General features: G+C 32.5%; 1 protein-coding gene across 1 annotated transcript in view; it reads left to right on the top strand.

Annotated features, from left to right (window-relative positions):
* Positions 1 to 13853, top strand: part of LOC132741626 (brefeldin A-inhibited guanine nucleotide-exchange protein 1-like) — a gene marked incomplete at its 3' end in the record, with an annotated part of 57499 nt that overhangs the window by 16477 nt on the left and 27169 nt on the right. The window contains exons 9-20 of the mRNA XM_060729834.1: positions 2221 to 2289; positions 3416 to 3568; positions 4249 to 4408; positions 4756 to 4990; positions 5798 to 5897; positions 6388 to 6510; positions 7263 to 7388; positions 8093 to 8282; positions 9635 to 9746; positions 11521 to 11555; positions 12345 to 12515; positions 13246 to 13330. Coding sequence (XP_060585817.1) covers positions 2221 to 2289; positions 3416 to 3568; positions 4249 to 4408; positions 4756 to 4990; positions 5798 to 5897; positions 6388 to 6510; positions 7263 to 7388; positions 8093 to 8282; positions 9635 to 9746; positions 11521 to 11555; positions 12345 to 12515; positions 13246 to 13330 — 1559 coding nt within the window. The remainder of the gene's footprint in view (positions 1 to 2220; positions 2290 to 3415; positions 3569 to 4248; positions 4409 to 4755; positions 4991 to 5797; positions 5898 to 6387; positions 6511 to 7262; positions 7389 to 8092; positions 8283 to 9634; positions 9747 to 11520; positions 11556 to 12344; positions 12516 to 13245; positions 13331 to 13853) is intronic.

The following is a 13853-nucleotide window of genomic DNA, read 5'->3' as shown; positions in this document are numbered from 1 at the left end:
AATATTCTGGAAATTTGTCAGGAAGGTTGTTTTGATGATATATAGGTCAAGTTCGAAGATGGGTCATTTCCGGTCAAAAACTAGGTCACAGGAGCTAAAAATAGAAAAAGCTTGTTAACACTCTAACAATTGGGTTGTTAACAGTCTAGCAGTCACAGTTTTGATTGGATCATCATCAAACTTTGTCAGAATGTTTGTCTCAATGAAATACAGATCGAGTTCGAAGATGGGTTATCTCGGGTCAAAAACTAGGTCAAAGGAGCTAAAAATAGAAAAAGCTTGTTAACACTCTAGAGGCTGCAGTTTTCATCCAAATATTCTGGAAATTTGTCAGGAAGGTTGTTTTGATGATATCTAGGTCAAGTTCGAAGATGGGTCATCTCCGGTCAAAAACTAGGTCACAGGAGCTAAAAATAGAAAAAGCCTGTTAACACTCTGGTGGCTGCAGTTTTCATCCAAATATTCTGGAAATTTGTCAGAAAAGTTGTTTTGATGATTTCTAAGTCAAGTTCGAAGATGGGTCATCTTCGGTCAAAAACTAGGTCACAGGAGCTAAAAATAGAAAAAGCTTGTTAACACTCTAGTGGCTGCAGTTTTCATCCAAACATTCTGGAAATTTGTCAGGAAGGTTGTTTTGATGATTTTTGGGTCAAGTGCTAAGATTGGTCATGTCCGGTCAAAAACTAGGTCACAGGAGCTAAAAATAGAAAAATCTTTTTAACACTCTAGTGGCTGCAGTTTTGATCCAAATTTCCTGGAAATTGGTCAGGAAGGTTGTTTTGATGATTTCTAGGTCAAGTTTGAATATGGGTCGTGTCCGGTCAAAAATTAGGTCACATTGCCCAAATATGGAAAAATCATTATAACACACTAGAGGTCACATGTTTGACTCAGTTGTCATCAAACTTGGCCATGATGCTTGTTTAAGACATTGCTTGGATGCGGTTGTGTCAGGTGAGCGATCCAGGGCCATCATGGCCCTCTTGTTTTTGGAGTATGCTATATTCTATATGTTATCTGAATGAGAAATAGTTTATTTCATTGCACTGGTATTAAATTTGAATAAACTTAATTCTCATAAAATCTCTAAATGTATCCTTTGTAGATAAACAAGGAAGTTTTGTATATTTGAAGTTAAATATGAGATGATATAAGTGTTATTTTATGTCTACCTTTAAAACTTTTAACACAGAGAAATGTGAAGCTTGATGCATTTGCTTAAGGCATTCAGTACGTTTACATTTTAAACTTTCTTTATATTCACCTACAGAGTGGTAAAATTTGATAACCTATGTAAATCAGTTTCAACCACATGTTTGCATGGTAGGCAATATTGTGTTTCATTTTTGTCAGTGAACAAATAAAATGTGGCTATATCTGATTTAATATAGAAGTACTGTATGTGTAAATGTGATACATAGTGTCGTTATTGATGATAAGAGCTGATGCAGGTAGTTTTTAAACCTGCTAGTTGCTAGTTGTAACAATGTACTTTAAAGCTAGCTATACAGTTGCAAGACTTCCGTGAAGGTTTAGTTGTAGTAAAGCTGAAACTTTATAATTAATAATATGACATTAAAGATCCTGTATGTAACTATGTTGTAATTCAGGTTGTGACCACACTTAAGTGAAATTTTATATACATTGTATGTACATGTATATAATTATGCCTCTAAAACAATTTTCAAACATCTAAGAATATGTAAAATATGTGCTGCAAATATTTGCCCCCATTATATGTAATCATTAAAATACATGTATGTACTTTCATTTCTTTTTGAAAAATTTGACATAGACTTTATAGAAAATAAATGTCTAATTATCTCCCTTTATTAACATGAAATGTAACTTGGTAATATCTTTACAAATAATGCTTTTTGGAACTTGCAGTATTGATAAATCTTCATTTGAGCATTATATATTTATGATATAAAGCCATAAAAAAAATAGAGTTACAGGATCTTTAACCCTTAACCTGCTGAATTTCCTAAAGCTACCATTTGTGGAAATTTCCATTATTCATTTTGGGGATATCAAGATGAAAATTTTAAACTTAGTATTATATAAACTGTATAGAGGTGTTCAGCCTTGATTGGCTCTTTACATTGACAAAAGCAAATAAATTTGGTTCATTCAAGTTATGGGTTAACCCAACCAGATATAAAAAAAGATAGTAAGATGTACTAATTATTATTACTTGTTTTCTTTTTCTGCCTATAGAAGATGATGAAACCCCGGAGAGTATTGCAAAGCAAGTTTTAGATGGAATTATATGTCAAGTCACGGGAGGTAATTTATTGATGTACTGATAATTCAGGATAATGTGATACTTGGATATAATGGACCTTTCTAGTTTTTGGCTGTGACAAATAAGCCCCGTCCTTTCTGTTCATTTCTAGGTCAACTGCTAATAAACAATATCACAACAAAATTTTGTGTGCATTTGCGTAAACATGGTCAATCAGCTACTATATATTATCCCATTAAAGCAATTGGATAACCAGTCTGCTAATTGGCGTAAAACTGTAAACACTGGAAAGGTCCCTTATAAACTATGTATTTATATTTGAATTGGGTTGTTTTTGGTGTCTTTTCTTCTTTTATTTTACACACCAGTATGCTTTAATAGGCATGATTTTTCATTTATTTCGCAGTCTGCGAAAAATAAGCTAAGCCTGAGCCCCAGTCTAGTAAAATTCTGTTCGGGCTAGCATAAAATGTAGGGAGAGTAGTTTGACAGTCTAGCAATGTTTTGAGGTCAGGAAAAAGTTACATACGCAATGACTGAGGGACTGTTTCGTTCTTTCATTTTGGGCACACCATATAGACAGTGTAGTGATTACACTGTAACTAATTAGTATTATAAAATCATTGCAATATTTGGACATATTACAAACTTGTTCTTAAACCAGTTCATATTTTGATTGCTTTATTACTTTATTTATTGATAGTATCTTTGTACTTGTAAACGTAACCACCAGATAGATTTTAAAAGAAACCATCATATCTAATTTATACCGCACAAACCTTATTATTTGTGGGGCACTGATTGCCATGGGTTTCATTGATAGGTTAATCTACAAATCTAAGAACCAACAAAATTTCATTTCGTCTTCTTTAACATTATTTTGCATTGCATTATTAACATTTCACTTTTTGAAAAGAAGAGATAATTTGTGAATTTAAGAACCCACAAACATTTTTTTTATTACATAAGCACAAAATTTCATGAAATTAAGTGAATCCACAGAACTTGTTTAGAGAAAGAATTCAACTTGGACAATGATAATTTTAAAGAACAATACTTGAGTGCAGATTTGGATTGAATCATATTGGAATTGGCTTTTTTGCTTTGCTTTAATTTTGTTTTGGTGTTTTGGGGGATTTTAGTTATTTATTTTTTAATTTGCTATAGATGTGGGACAAGCTGATGGTCCCCCAGAAACTGCTACTGGTGGAAGTGATCCCCCAGGTATAGAGGTAACTGCACCAAGGGAGAGGGCCGGCACGGGAGAGAGTGGAGATATGCCTAGCCAATCTAATTCTAGTAAAACTGGAAGTTCACTTGGTAAGGTGATGTTTATAGTGAAAATATTATTTTCAGAGACAGAATTAAGAAGTTATGTAGGAAAGTCGTTTTGGCATTTCTATTTCATTTTTGTGAAATGTATTGAAGTTTCATTAATTTTTCATTTCACAAAGTAAAATCTGTACTTCAGTGAAAAGAACTATTGTTACTATTATCTAAACATTCCTATGTTATATATACCTATGTGATTGACCAATGAATATTATTTGTGTACATTCCTTAACTTTGAGAAAGTCTTTCTGCTTTAAATTCTTGTAACAGTAACACTTAAATTTTTAGCTGTGAATTTTTTTTTGAGTGAGAATAAAAAAAGTGTTGGAGCACCTCGCCAAATACCGTATTCTGGTATACACCGGACAAGACGCTTGAATGATTAAATGTTCAAATCTCGCCTTTTCACACAGAAATGCACTCTAAAGATGTCTCACTCATCTCTTCACACCAATTTATATACGATCATGAATAATAAATGTAAGAATCAGCAAAAAAAAGCTATATTTTCCTAATTGTGATCATTATTTTTGCAAGCATCTAGAGGTTCAACACTGTAGTGACCGAAATCCTGATTTTTATTACACCGAAGACATCATATGACCTTGTCAACAAATCTCTAAACATGACATATATTTTCATCTCTAAAATTTGACATATATTTTCAGCTGTAAACCGTCTAGTAGATGAGGGAGAGGAGGGCGCGGATGGTGGTGAAGTTGGACACGGTGCTTTCAGTCATATCCTGCAAAAAGATGCATTCCTTGTGTTCCGAAGTTTGTGTAAACTTTCCATGAAACCACTGGGAGATGGCCCACCTGATCCAAAGTATGTTTCATTTATTGTAAAATATTTATTATATAATCATAAGGAATGACGTTTTTTCCATAACATTTCATGACTTTGATATTTTCTGTTAAAACAAGTGACAGAAATCTCTAAATCACTGTTTGAGACACACGTATTTACATTTGTTAAAAAAGTTTGTTCATCTGTGGTCTCCCTTTTCTTATGATAAGAATTATAAGATTTTTTTTTTTCTTGGAAAGTTTGTTTTCTTATTGGCCAAAATTAAGAAATGTTTTTGCAAAAAAAAATTATTACTTCACGGTATTATAACTATTAATATATATATGCGAATTTAACTATCAGCAATCCTCTAATTTATTTTACAGGTCACATGAGTTGAGGTCAAAGGTCTTATCACTAGAACTTTTACTGTCAATTCTACAAAATGCTGGCCCAGTTTTCCGCACCAATGACATGTTCATTAACGCCATCAAGCAGTACCTGTGTGTGGCACTGTCCAAGAATGGGGTCAGCTCTGTTATTGAAGTGTTTGAGCTTTCATTGGCTATATTCCTGACCCTGCTTGCCAACTTTAAACAACATCTTAAAATGCAGATAGAGGTAATATTTCATTCATCTTCAGTTGCACCCTTAACCTGCGGAATTTGCATAATGGACTTGTCCTAATTTGCTTTTAGAGCAGTCCATTACAAGTTTTAGGGATTTCATTTTTTGTAAAAATATGTAATCTGAAAAGGCAGCAAATAGAAGGTTGGTCGGATGGGTAAGACTAATTGTATTTGTCTCAAAAGTCTGTTACTGATGACACTTCAAGTCTAAATGGTTAGATATGTTTATTTCTGCTTGGTTTATCATGACAGTCATGTCATATGCAAGAGACCTCTATGGTTGAATATTGAAGGTTGCTGGCTTAAAATTACTTGCAGGTTTAAAACTTGCCATATATTTTTGTTTTTAATGCATGGGTGCAAGTTTTCAGGCATATGCCGGAAGCTCAGGGGTTTTTTTATGCCCCCACAAAGTGGGGAGCATATAGCGTTGCACTTGTTATGACAAATTTCATCATGTTTTACTATAAGATTATGTAGGAAAATGATTATGAATAAAAGTTTTCAGGTTTTTCCAAATTTTCAACTTGCACCCATGTTAATGTAACTACATAATAACCAGAATTTTAGTTAATTGTAATTTAGAGTGGTAAATGGTCTATAAGATAATATTTCTATCTCACTAAACAAGCTTATAATACGTCACATAAACTGATGAGTGACTTCATTATGCCTTCTGGTCTTTTTTTTGTTGGATTCTTACAAAATACTGGGGTAAAACATTTAACTTATAATTCTATGTATTATACATTGTAAACTGTTGTACTACATTTTCAGATAATTTTGTGTATAATTCCAGGTATTTTTCAAGGAAATATTTTTGTATATTTTGGAGACTCCTAGCAGCTCCTTTGACCATAAATGGATGGTAATTCAGGCTTTGACAAGAATATGTGCAGGTATGTAAATCATGCAAACTCCTTGCTGTATAATATAGGTCATACTGTTTCTACTAAATTCAACCACAAATAGTCAAGTATAGCATATTCTTTCAAAATTGTTCATATGGCTTTAGAACTGTAGGTGCATTGGCCCTAACTTTGCTCATTTTAGGAAATGGACTTGGTTTCCTTTGAAATGTTAATTTCAGGGATTATAACTTCAAAATAATAAAATTAAGCAGCCATGTGTGTAAAGCCTGACCAGACTGTATGGATATTTTGAAGACATAAACAAGAATATATATATTGCTTCTATCATTTAGGTTCTTTTGTTTTATTGTAAACATTCATGTACACAGAAATTGCTCAGAAGCCTATGTCACCCATGCAGTATTTTACATTTTGTTGGCAAGTATTTGTTTCTGCCATTCTAGTAGAATTAGTACCTTTTAACATATTTTCATAACATTGGTCTTCTATCATGTTGATATTTATATTATATTTACAGATGCCCAATGTGTTGTTGACATCTATGTAAACTATGACTGTGATTTATCCCTTGCTAATATATTTGAACGTTTGGTGAATGATCTTTCCAAAATTGCACAAGGGAGACAATCTCTTGCAGTTGGTAAGTAAATTACTTCCCTTTATCACATCAAAAAGGAGCCATAAAATTTGAACAGAAATGATCAGTTGCACATAGTTTTACTAATAAAATAAGAAATGACTTTATTGCAGTGGTATTGAACAAAATTTTTTAGATTGTTGATTAAAACCTTAATATCTAATGTTTTCCTCCACCAGTAAAGAATGAAATGCACCATATTGACCTATACTGTGTTTGTGCGATGTAAAATCAAACCAAAGAAAAAAATGGGAAATAATAAAGGAAACAAAATCTTAACATAGTTCCAGTATCCACAACAATTTGCTTGAAAACATGTTATTTATCTGCCTTAACTGATTACCATAGGGCATAGGAATCTTTGTGGACACTGAATTTGAATTGCTAACATTTTTTTGGAAAAATTTTTTTTTTATAAAACTAGTCTAAGGAAGGTTGTTAATTTGTATCCAAGTGTCCATCAATGCTTAAAAATTATTTGATCACTTACTTATGTTTTCTTACACCAGTGAACTTTGAGACAGTTAATATGACCTTGTTTGTGAGTATTTGAACAACAAAACAAGTGAAATGAAAATTATGTTGTCTTTGACGAACCATTGCTTTATTCAATAGCTATTTAGCATTATGCCATTGAAACAGAAAATAAACTCTTTCAAGGGGAATTTATAATTTGTGTTGTTAAATTTAATGTACAATATCAAGAGAAAATGTCTTGGGGAAAGTTCTATAGAATGTTGTTATTTACTTTTCAGGTGTGACACCAACACAAGAACAGAGTATGCGCCTCAAGGGACTTGAGTGTCTTGTTTCTATACTGAAGTGTATGGTGGAATGGAGTAAAGATTTATATGTAAATCCACACTTCCAGTCCAACCTAGGTAAATATCTCTTTACATATATCAGACAAAGACAGGTCTGTGTATAGTTTTCCAACTAAACTTAATATTTGCCAATATCAAAGCATTTCAATTTGGCACCTTAAAAGATATTGCATATTATAGACAAACTAACCTAACTTCATTTCTCTAGGAAGGACCCAGATTTTCATTTCTTTTCAAATTTAGCTTTTTTAAATTCTGGTAAGTTATATGTTTTGTAAAGAGGGGGAATCTGTACTCGACTTGTGGTCTTAAAGCCAAAATGTTTCAAGAAAATCAAACTGGAGAAAAAATACTGAAATTTTAAGAAAAGTAAGAAGACTCACGATAAAAGTAATAACTTCCATGTTATGTGGGATTGATGACCAATTTTCCATTATTTTTTACCAAATTTCTACGGCGTTACTTAAGCAGTAAGGGATATTTTTGCATGTTTTGACCTCTTTTTGGTTATTTACATGGGCTGTAAGTGCTGTTTGGAATGTGAAAATCATGTTCTTTGTTCACTTTGCAATATTTTTCTTTTCAATACATTTTCAAAATTTTCTCGAAAATAAACATGAATCTGGAGGCATTCTGCATTTGACCTCTATGTTACTATAAAAGAGTTTCTGCAGATAATACCATACATGGTCAGTAATAAGTTTTGTAGTTTTGTTATAAAGGCAAAGACAGTTCAACATTAGTTTGATGATTATTTCCAGGTCAGGACAGTAAACCATCTCCGGAGTCAGATTCGGACTCCGGTAAAGGCACGTTGAACAGTTATGATAGTACCAACTCTCTCGAGTCTAATGGCAGCTCTTTAAACACGTCTGCAGTGGTCCATGACAGTCCGGAACAGTATGAGGTGCTGAAACAACAGAAGGAGATCATGGAACATGGTATAGAACTGTAAGTTTCTGAAATATGCTATTTACCATAAAAATAACCATGAAAATAGGGTGATGGTGTGTTTCATTTATTTGTTTGCTTGGGTTTAGCTCTAGTTTAATAATATTCACCTGACAGTTGATCTAGTTTTCTGTTCTTCTGAAAGAAACTACCAATTGAAATAAATATTAATATGGTTTGTATGGTATTGAATATCTTGTTCCCATCCAAATATTCAAGGAAAAACATTAAATATGCTCATGATTCAAACTCTTATATTCGGGGCAATATGCTTCAGACTACATGATTTGCTAAATTATATTCTCATTTTAGACCTTCTTATTATAGAGTATGGCGCAGTGTAACCAGTAATGTGTCAGTGTTGGCATTAAACCTAAATAAACAAACAAACAAAATGTGCTAGATGTTCAGGCTGTACGTTTATATTTTAGTCTCTTTATTTACAATTGTCTGTCAAAATACTCATACAGTCAACTCTCGTTATCTCGAAGTCATTGGGACCGTCCAAAAAATATCGAGATAACGAAATGTCGAGATAAACATATTAGGGTTTGAATAAGGCAGAAACTGATTTTTACAAAATACATGTGCATACCTTATGTCAAATAAACTATGATATCCCCATGACTTGTTTTCATAGGCCTAGTCAATATTTAACAAAGTAACATTAGCGGATGTTTACCAGCGGAAATACGGGTGTCTGTGAAAATAACACATAGTGAGGTTTACTCAGTAATACACCAATATAGTGAAAACATTTTTCAGGGTGGTTGATCCGGATATCCTCCCGGGTTATTTATCGGGTCTTTCTCCAGATTGTTCGACCGCTGATTGATTTGGTGGTGATGTTGTGAAACAATATTGCAACGATAGCATTTCTATTCTTTCACTATTTCATTCACATTTAAAGTCATAATGAATTGATACAGTGTTCGCATATTAAAAAAAAGAACGCAAAATTCACTCATTTTGGAAATAAGTCAATCAAAACGCTAAATAGATTAACTTTATAAAAACAGCTAAACTTGTTACAAACATAATCATCATTATGACACGCGCTATGGAGCAATTATCGTGTAGTTTGTGTTTTTCACACGTCTGAAGGGAACAGATAAAAGAAAACTATTAGTCGAGATAAACAAAGGATAATAGTGTGAAAATAACTGTTTGGGGCTGAAATTTTACATCGAGATACTGAAAATATCGAAATAAAAATATCGAGATAAACAAAAATTTCCAAAATAGATAAAGAAGGACGAAAATCGGGACTTTCAAAATTTCATCGAGATAACGAAACATCGAGAAAAGCGATGTCGAGATAACGATAGTTGACTGTATTTAAATTTTTTTAGATTTAACAAGAAAGCAAAGAAAGGTGTGCAGTATTTACAAGATCAGGGTTTACTAGGCACATCACCAGATGATATTGCCGAGCTCTTTCACAGCGATGACAGACTTGATAAGGTAATGTCTTTCAGTCAGACAATGACAGTTGCTTATGATAACATTTTTTTTTTATTTTCAAGATACTTATTAAAATGAAAATTGATAAGATAATGTCATCTACTTTTTCATAGATTTTTAGCTCGACTTTTCTATGAAAAGGGGAGCTATCCTACTCGCCCCGGCGTCGGCGTCGGCGTTAGCGTTAGCGTTAGCGTTAGCGTTGGCGTCACACCTTGGTTAAGTTTTTCGTACCACCCCACTTTATTTCAGAAGTATTACAAGTATGGCTTTGAAACTTACCATACTTGTTCACCATCATAACCTCCATCTACAGACAAGAGTACATAACTCTGTCAAGGTTTTTGACAGAATTATGGCCCTTTTTTGACTTAGAAAGTGTATTGAGCTTGGTTAAGTTTTTTGTACCACCTCACTTTATTTCAAAACCATTGGAGGTATTGCTTTGAAACTGACCATACTTGTTTACCATCACGACCTTCATCAACAGACAAGAGGACATAACTCTGTCAAGGTTTTTGACAGAATTATGCCCCTTTTTGACTTAGAAAATACATTGAATATGGGTAAAATCCACTTATTGCCTTAACCCTTTGAGATATTGCTTTGAAACTTTTAATGCTATTTCACATCATTACCCCCATCTGTACGCAAGAGAAGGTAACTCTGTCAAGGATTTGTTTTAAAAATTAAGGCCTTTTATCGACTTAGAATCTTGGTTAAGTTTTTTGTACCACCTCACTTTATTTCAAAACCATTGGAGGTATTGCTTTGAAACTGACCATACTTGTTTACCATCACGACCTTCATCAACAGACAAGAGGACATAACTCTGTCAAGGTTTTTGACAGAATTATGCCCCTTTTTGACTTAGAAAATACATTGAATATGGGTAAAATCCACTTATTGCCTTAACCCTTTGAGATATTGCTTTGAAACTTTTAATGCTATTTCACATCATTACCCCATCTGTACGCAAGAGAAGGTAACTCTGTCAAGGATTTGTTTTTAAAAATTAAGGCCTTTTATCGACTTAGAATCTTGGTTAAGTTTTTAGTACCAGTCCACTTTTTGACTGAACTGTTTGAGATATTAATTTGAAAGTTGGAATACTTGTTTACAATCATGATTCCCAAACATGTCCAGGAGAAGGTAATTCTGTCAAAGATTTTATTTGAATTATGGCCCTTAACTGTCAATGTTTTGTATTATAGGCAAGCACTAAAAAAGTCGAGCGCGCTGTCTTACGGACAGCTCTTGTCTATTTAGCTTTGTTCTAATTTGTAAAGTTTTTCCATTTATTCAATCATAATTTGTATTTTTCAATGCATTCGGTCTTAGTTTGTAATTAAGTTTTAATTTGTAAAGATTTTCCATTCATTCATTCATGATTTGTTAAGTTTTTCCATTCTTTCAGGCTAAATGACCTATGTTCATATATTTTCAAGCAATTGACATTTACTTAAGTTATGTGTTCTTCTCCAGTATAGTAATTACATGATGTGTTGCCTCTGTGGCTCAGGGGTTTGAGTCATTGACTTCAAATCACTTGTCCCTAGCTGATATTGGTTTAAGTCTTCTAAATTTATTCATGTTGGAAGCTATCCAGCTAGTTTATGTAAGTTCAATGGTTCTACTATGGTCCCAGCTGATGCAAGGAGTATTTGACGTCCCCTCATCCAGAAAATCTGGAAAGAGCCCAGTATTTTCTGTACAGTATTGTTTTGATTTAACACACATTCTTAATTTAGATTTTTTATTTCATTTGTCATAGACTATAGTTGGAGACTACCTAGGAGAAAACGAGAAGTAAGTATATTTTTGGTATCAAATTATTACCCATTATTTTATATAAATAGACAATGCTTTATATCATGATAAACTATGTATTATTTTAATGTGTATCATAATTTGAAGGAATGAACATGAAAGAATTTGAGTATTTATTTATAGAACTTTAAGATACCAATTTTTTGGATTAAGTAAAGTGAATGTCAAACCTATGCAACCAGTAGAAAATTGGGCTTGCATGCAATCAGCCCAGACAATTTAATTGTATGTCACTGACCAAGTTCCATAACTCTTCTCACATTTAGGCTGATTCATCTCCCCTTTTCTACCTAGTCTCTTGGTTAATGTTTACATGCAAGTTTTACATATCTCAATAACTATTAAAGATATTTATTTAAAACTTCACATTTGCATTTAGAATCATAATTGTAGGTCCCTGACCAAGATCCATAATTCTATCTTGCATTTAGGCTGATTTTTCTCCCCTTTTTCAACTTAGAAATTCATGGTAAAGTTTTGCTTGTAAGCTGTTATCTCAATAACTACTGAAGAGTTTGTGCCTTTTTTGGGACATTTTTATGCATTCATAATAATAAAGCAGTGATTTACTTTATAAAACATCTTAATAACAAGCCTTTGTACCTTTTCGGTCAATTTTATGTATTCATAGGTAATTAGCATTATTATACTCAATAAAACACCCTTGTGACAACTTTTTGAATAGTCAAGCCAATACTGTCCTCCGACAGTTCTTGTTATAGTTACTGTAAGAATTGTGTATAAAATAGCTGGCATTTTAATGTACAGATTTAACAAGGAGGTGATGTATGCATATGTTGATCAGTTAAACTTTGCTGAGATGGATTTTGTATCAGCATTGAGAAGATTTCTCGAGGGTTTTAGATTACCTGGTGAGGCACAGAAAATTGATCGATTGATGGAAAAGTTTGCATCTAGATATTGCGAGTGTAACACCAAGTAAGTTTTAAGTTTTGTTTATTTTTTTGAGGTTTCCCCAAAAAAAATTTGGGAGATTTCCCAAAACTGTAATTTTTAATTTGTGACGGGGAAATTTTTAGGGTTTTTGTCACAAAAAAAATTTTTCATGCGTTTTTAAAGTTGTGGACTATCCACAAAACTATGAAAATTAGTGCCCCACGAAATTTAATGATTTTGCACTGTATCTTATTTAAGTGTAGTGTGATATTAATTGAAATGAGCTTTTGTAAATGTCAATATCCTATAGTTTAGAAATACTTTCATTAGAAGGTATAAATAGGATGAAAAACATGTAATTCTAATGTTCCAATGGACCAAAATTAACACAAAAAAGTATGTATGAATTGCTGTTTTTAGTTTCAAAAGAAAAATTACATACAAGTTTTACAGTGAAAATTAAAAAAGGCATTTTATTTCATCAATATTTCATTGATAAGTATATAATAAACATGTATATTTTAGTTCATTCCCAATATTTGTTGTCAGTAATGATAATAATTGATAACCAGATGATAATTGGTGTCAATTACCATTTTATTTTCAGCTACATAGCTATACTTTGACTTAGTCTAGATTCTGTGATTTTTTTCTAACTTCAAGCAAAAGTTAAAGAATTACAGAAAAGATATTCATGTGTAAATGGAACGTTTATCTTTAAATAAAAATTTTGAAAAATTTCAGGTTTAAGTATTATGTTAACTTTTTTCAGTAGTGAAATATTTGCAAGTGCTGACGCAGCCTATGTCTTGGCGTACTCTGTTATCATGTTAACGACAGACTTACACAGTAGTCAGGTATTAGATCCGAGCCTTTTTGTGGGCGATGTTTTTTAGTTTTTTATTTGTTTTGTTTTTTTATCTTGAATTTTGGTTTCAGTTGCTGTTAGCTTTCATTGTTTTTACAGGAATGGTATTTTTGCTAGTGCTGATACGGCCTACGTGTTGGCATACTCCATCATTATACTGACAACTGATAAGCATAGTCAGCAGGTATATTTCTGTTGCCAGCTAGAGGGATGCTGCTTTGCTAGTCAAGAAAATCTTGTACTAATGTGTATATATATATATTAAGAATATAACTTCAGAACTTCAGAGTCATTTTCAAAATGAATTTATAATACATGTACAATTCAATTTCAAAATTTGGGGAAGTGTTTTATCTTTTGTATTTAATTGGTGACATAAATTCATTTTGAAAAGTCTGGAGTGGTATATTCTTTTTATTGCAAGTATCACATCTTTTCCTTTGAAAGTTATCGAAAATTTTATGTTCCATTGATCTCTTTTTGAAAAAAAATGGGTTTGACTTACGGTATGT

The sequence above is a fragment of the Ruditapes philippinarum genome, unplaced genomic scaffold, assembly GCF_026571515.1.
Source record: "Ruditapes philippinarum isolate M1 unplaced genomic scaffold, ASM2657151v2 ctg592_1_1_1_1, whole genome shotgun sequence".
Lineage (NCBI taxonomy): Eukaryota > Metazoa > Mollusca > Bivalvia > Venerida > Veneridae > Ruditapes > Ruditapes philippinarum.
This window is presented reverse-complemented; position numbering and strand designations above follow the sequence as displayed.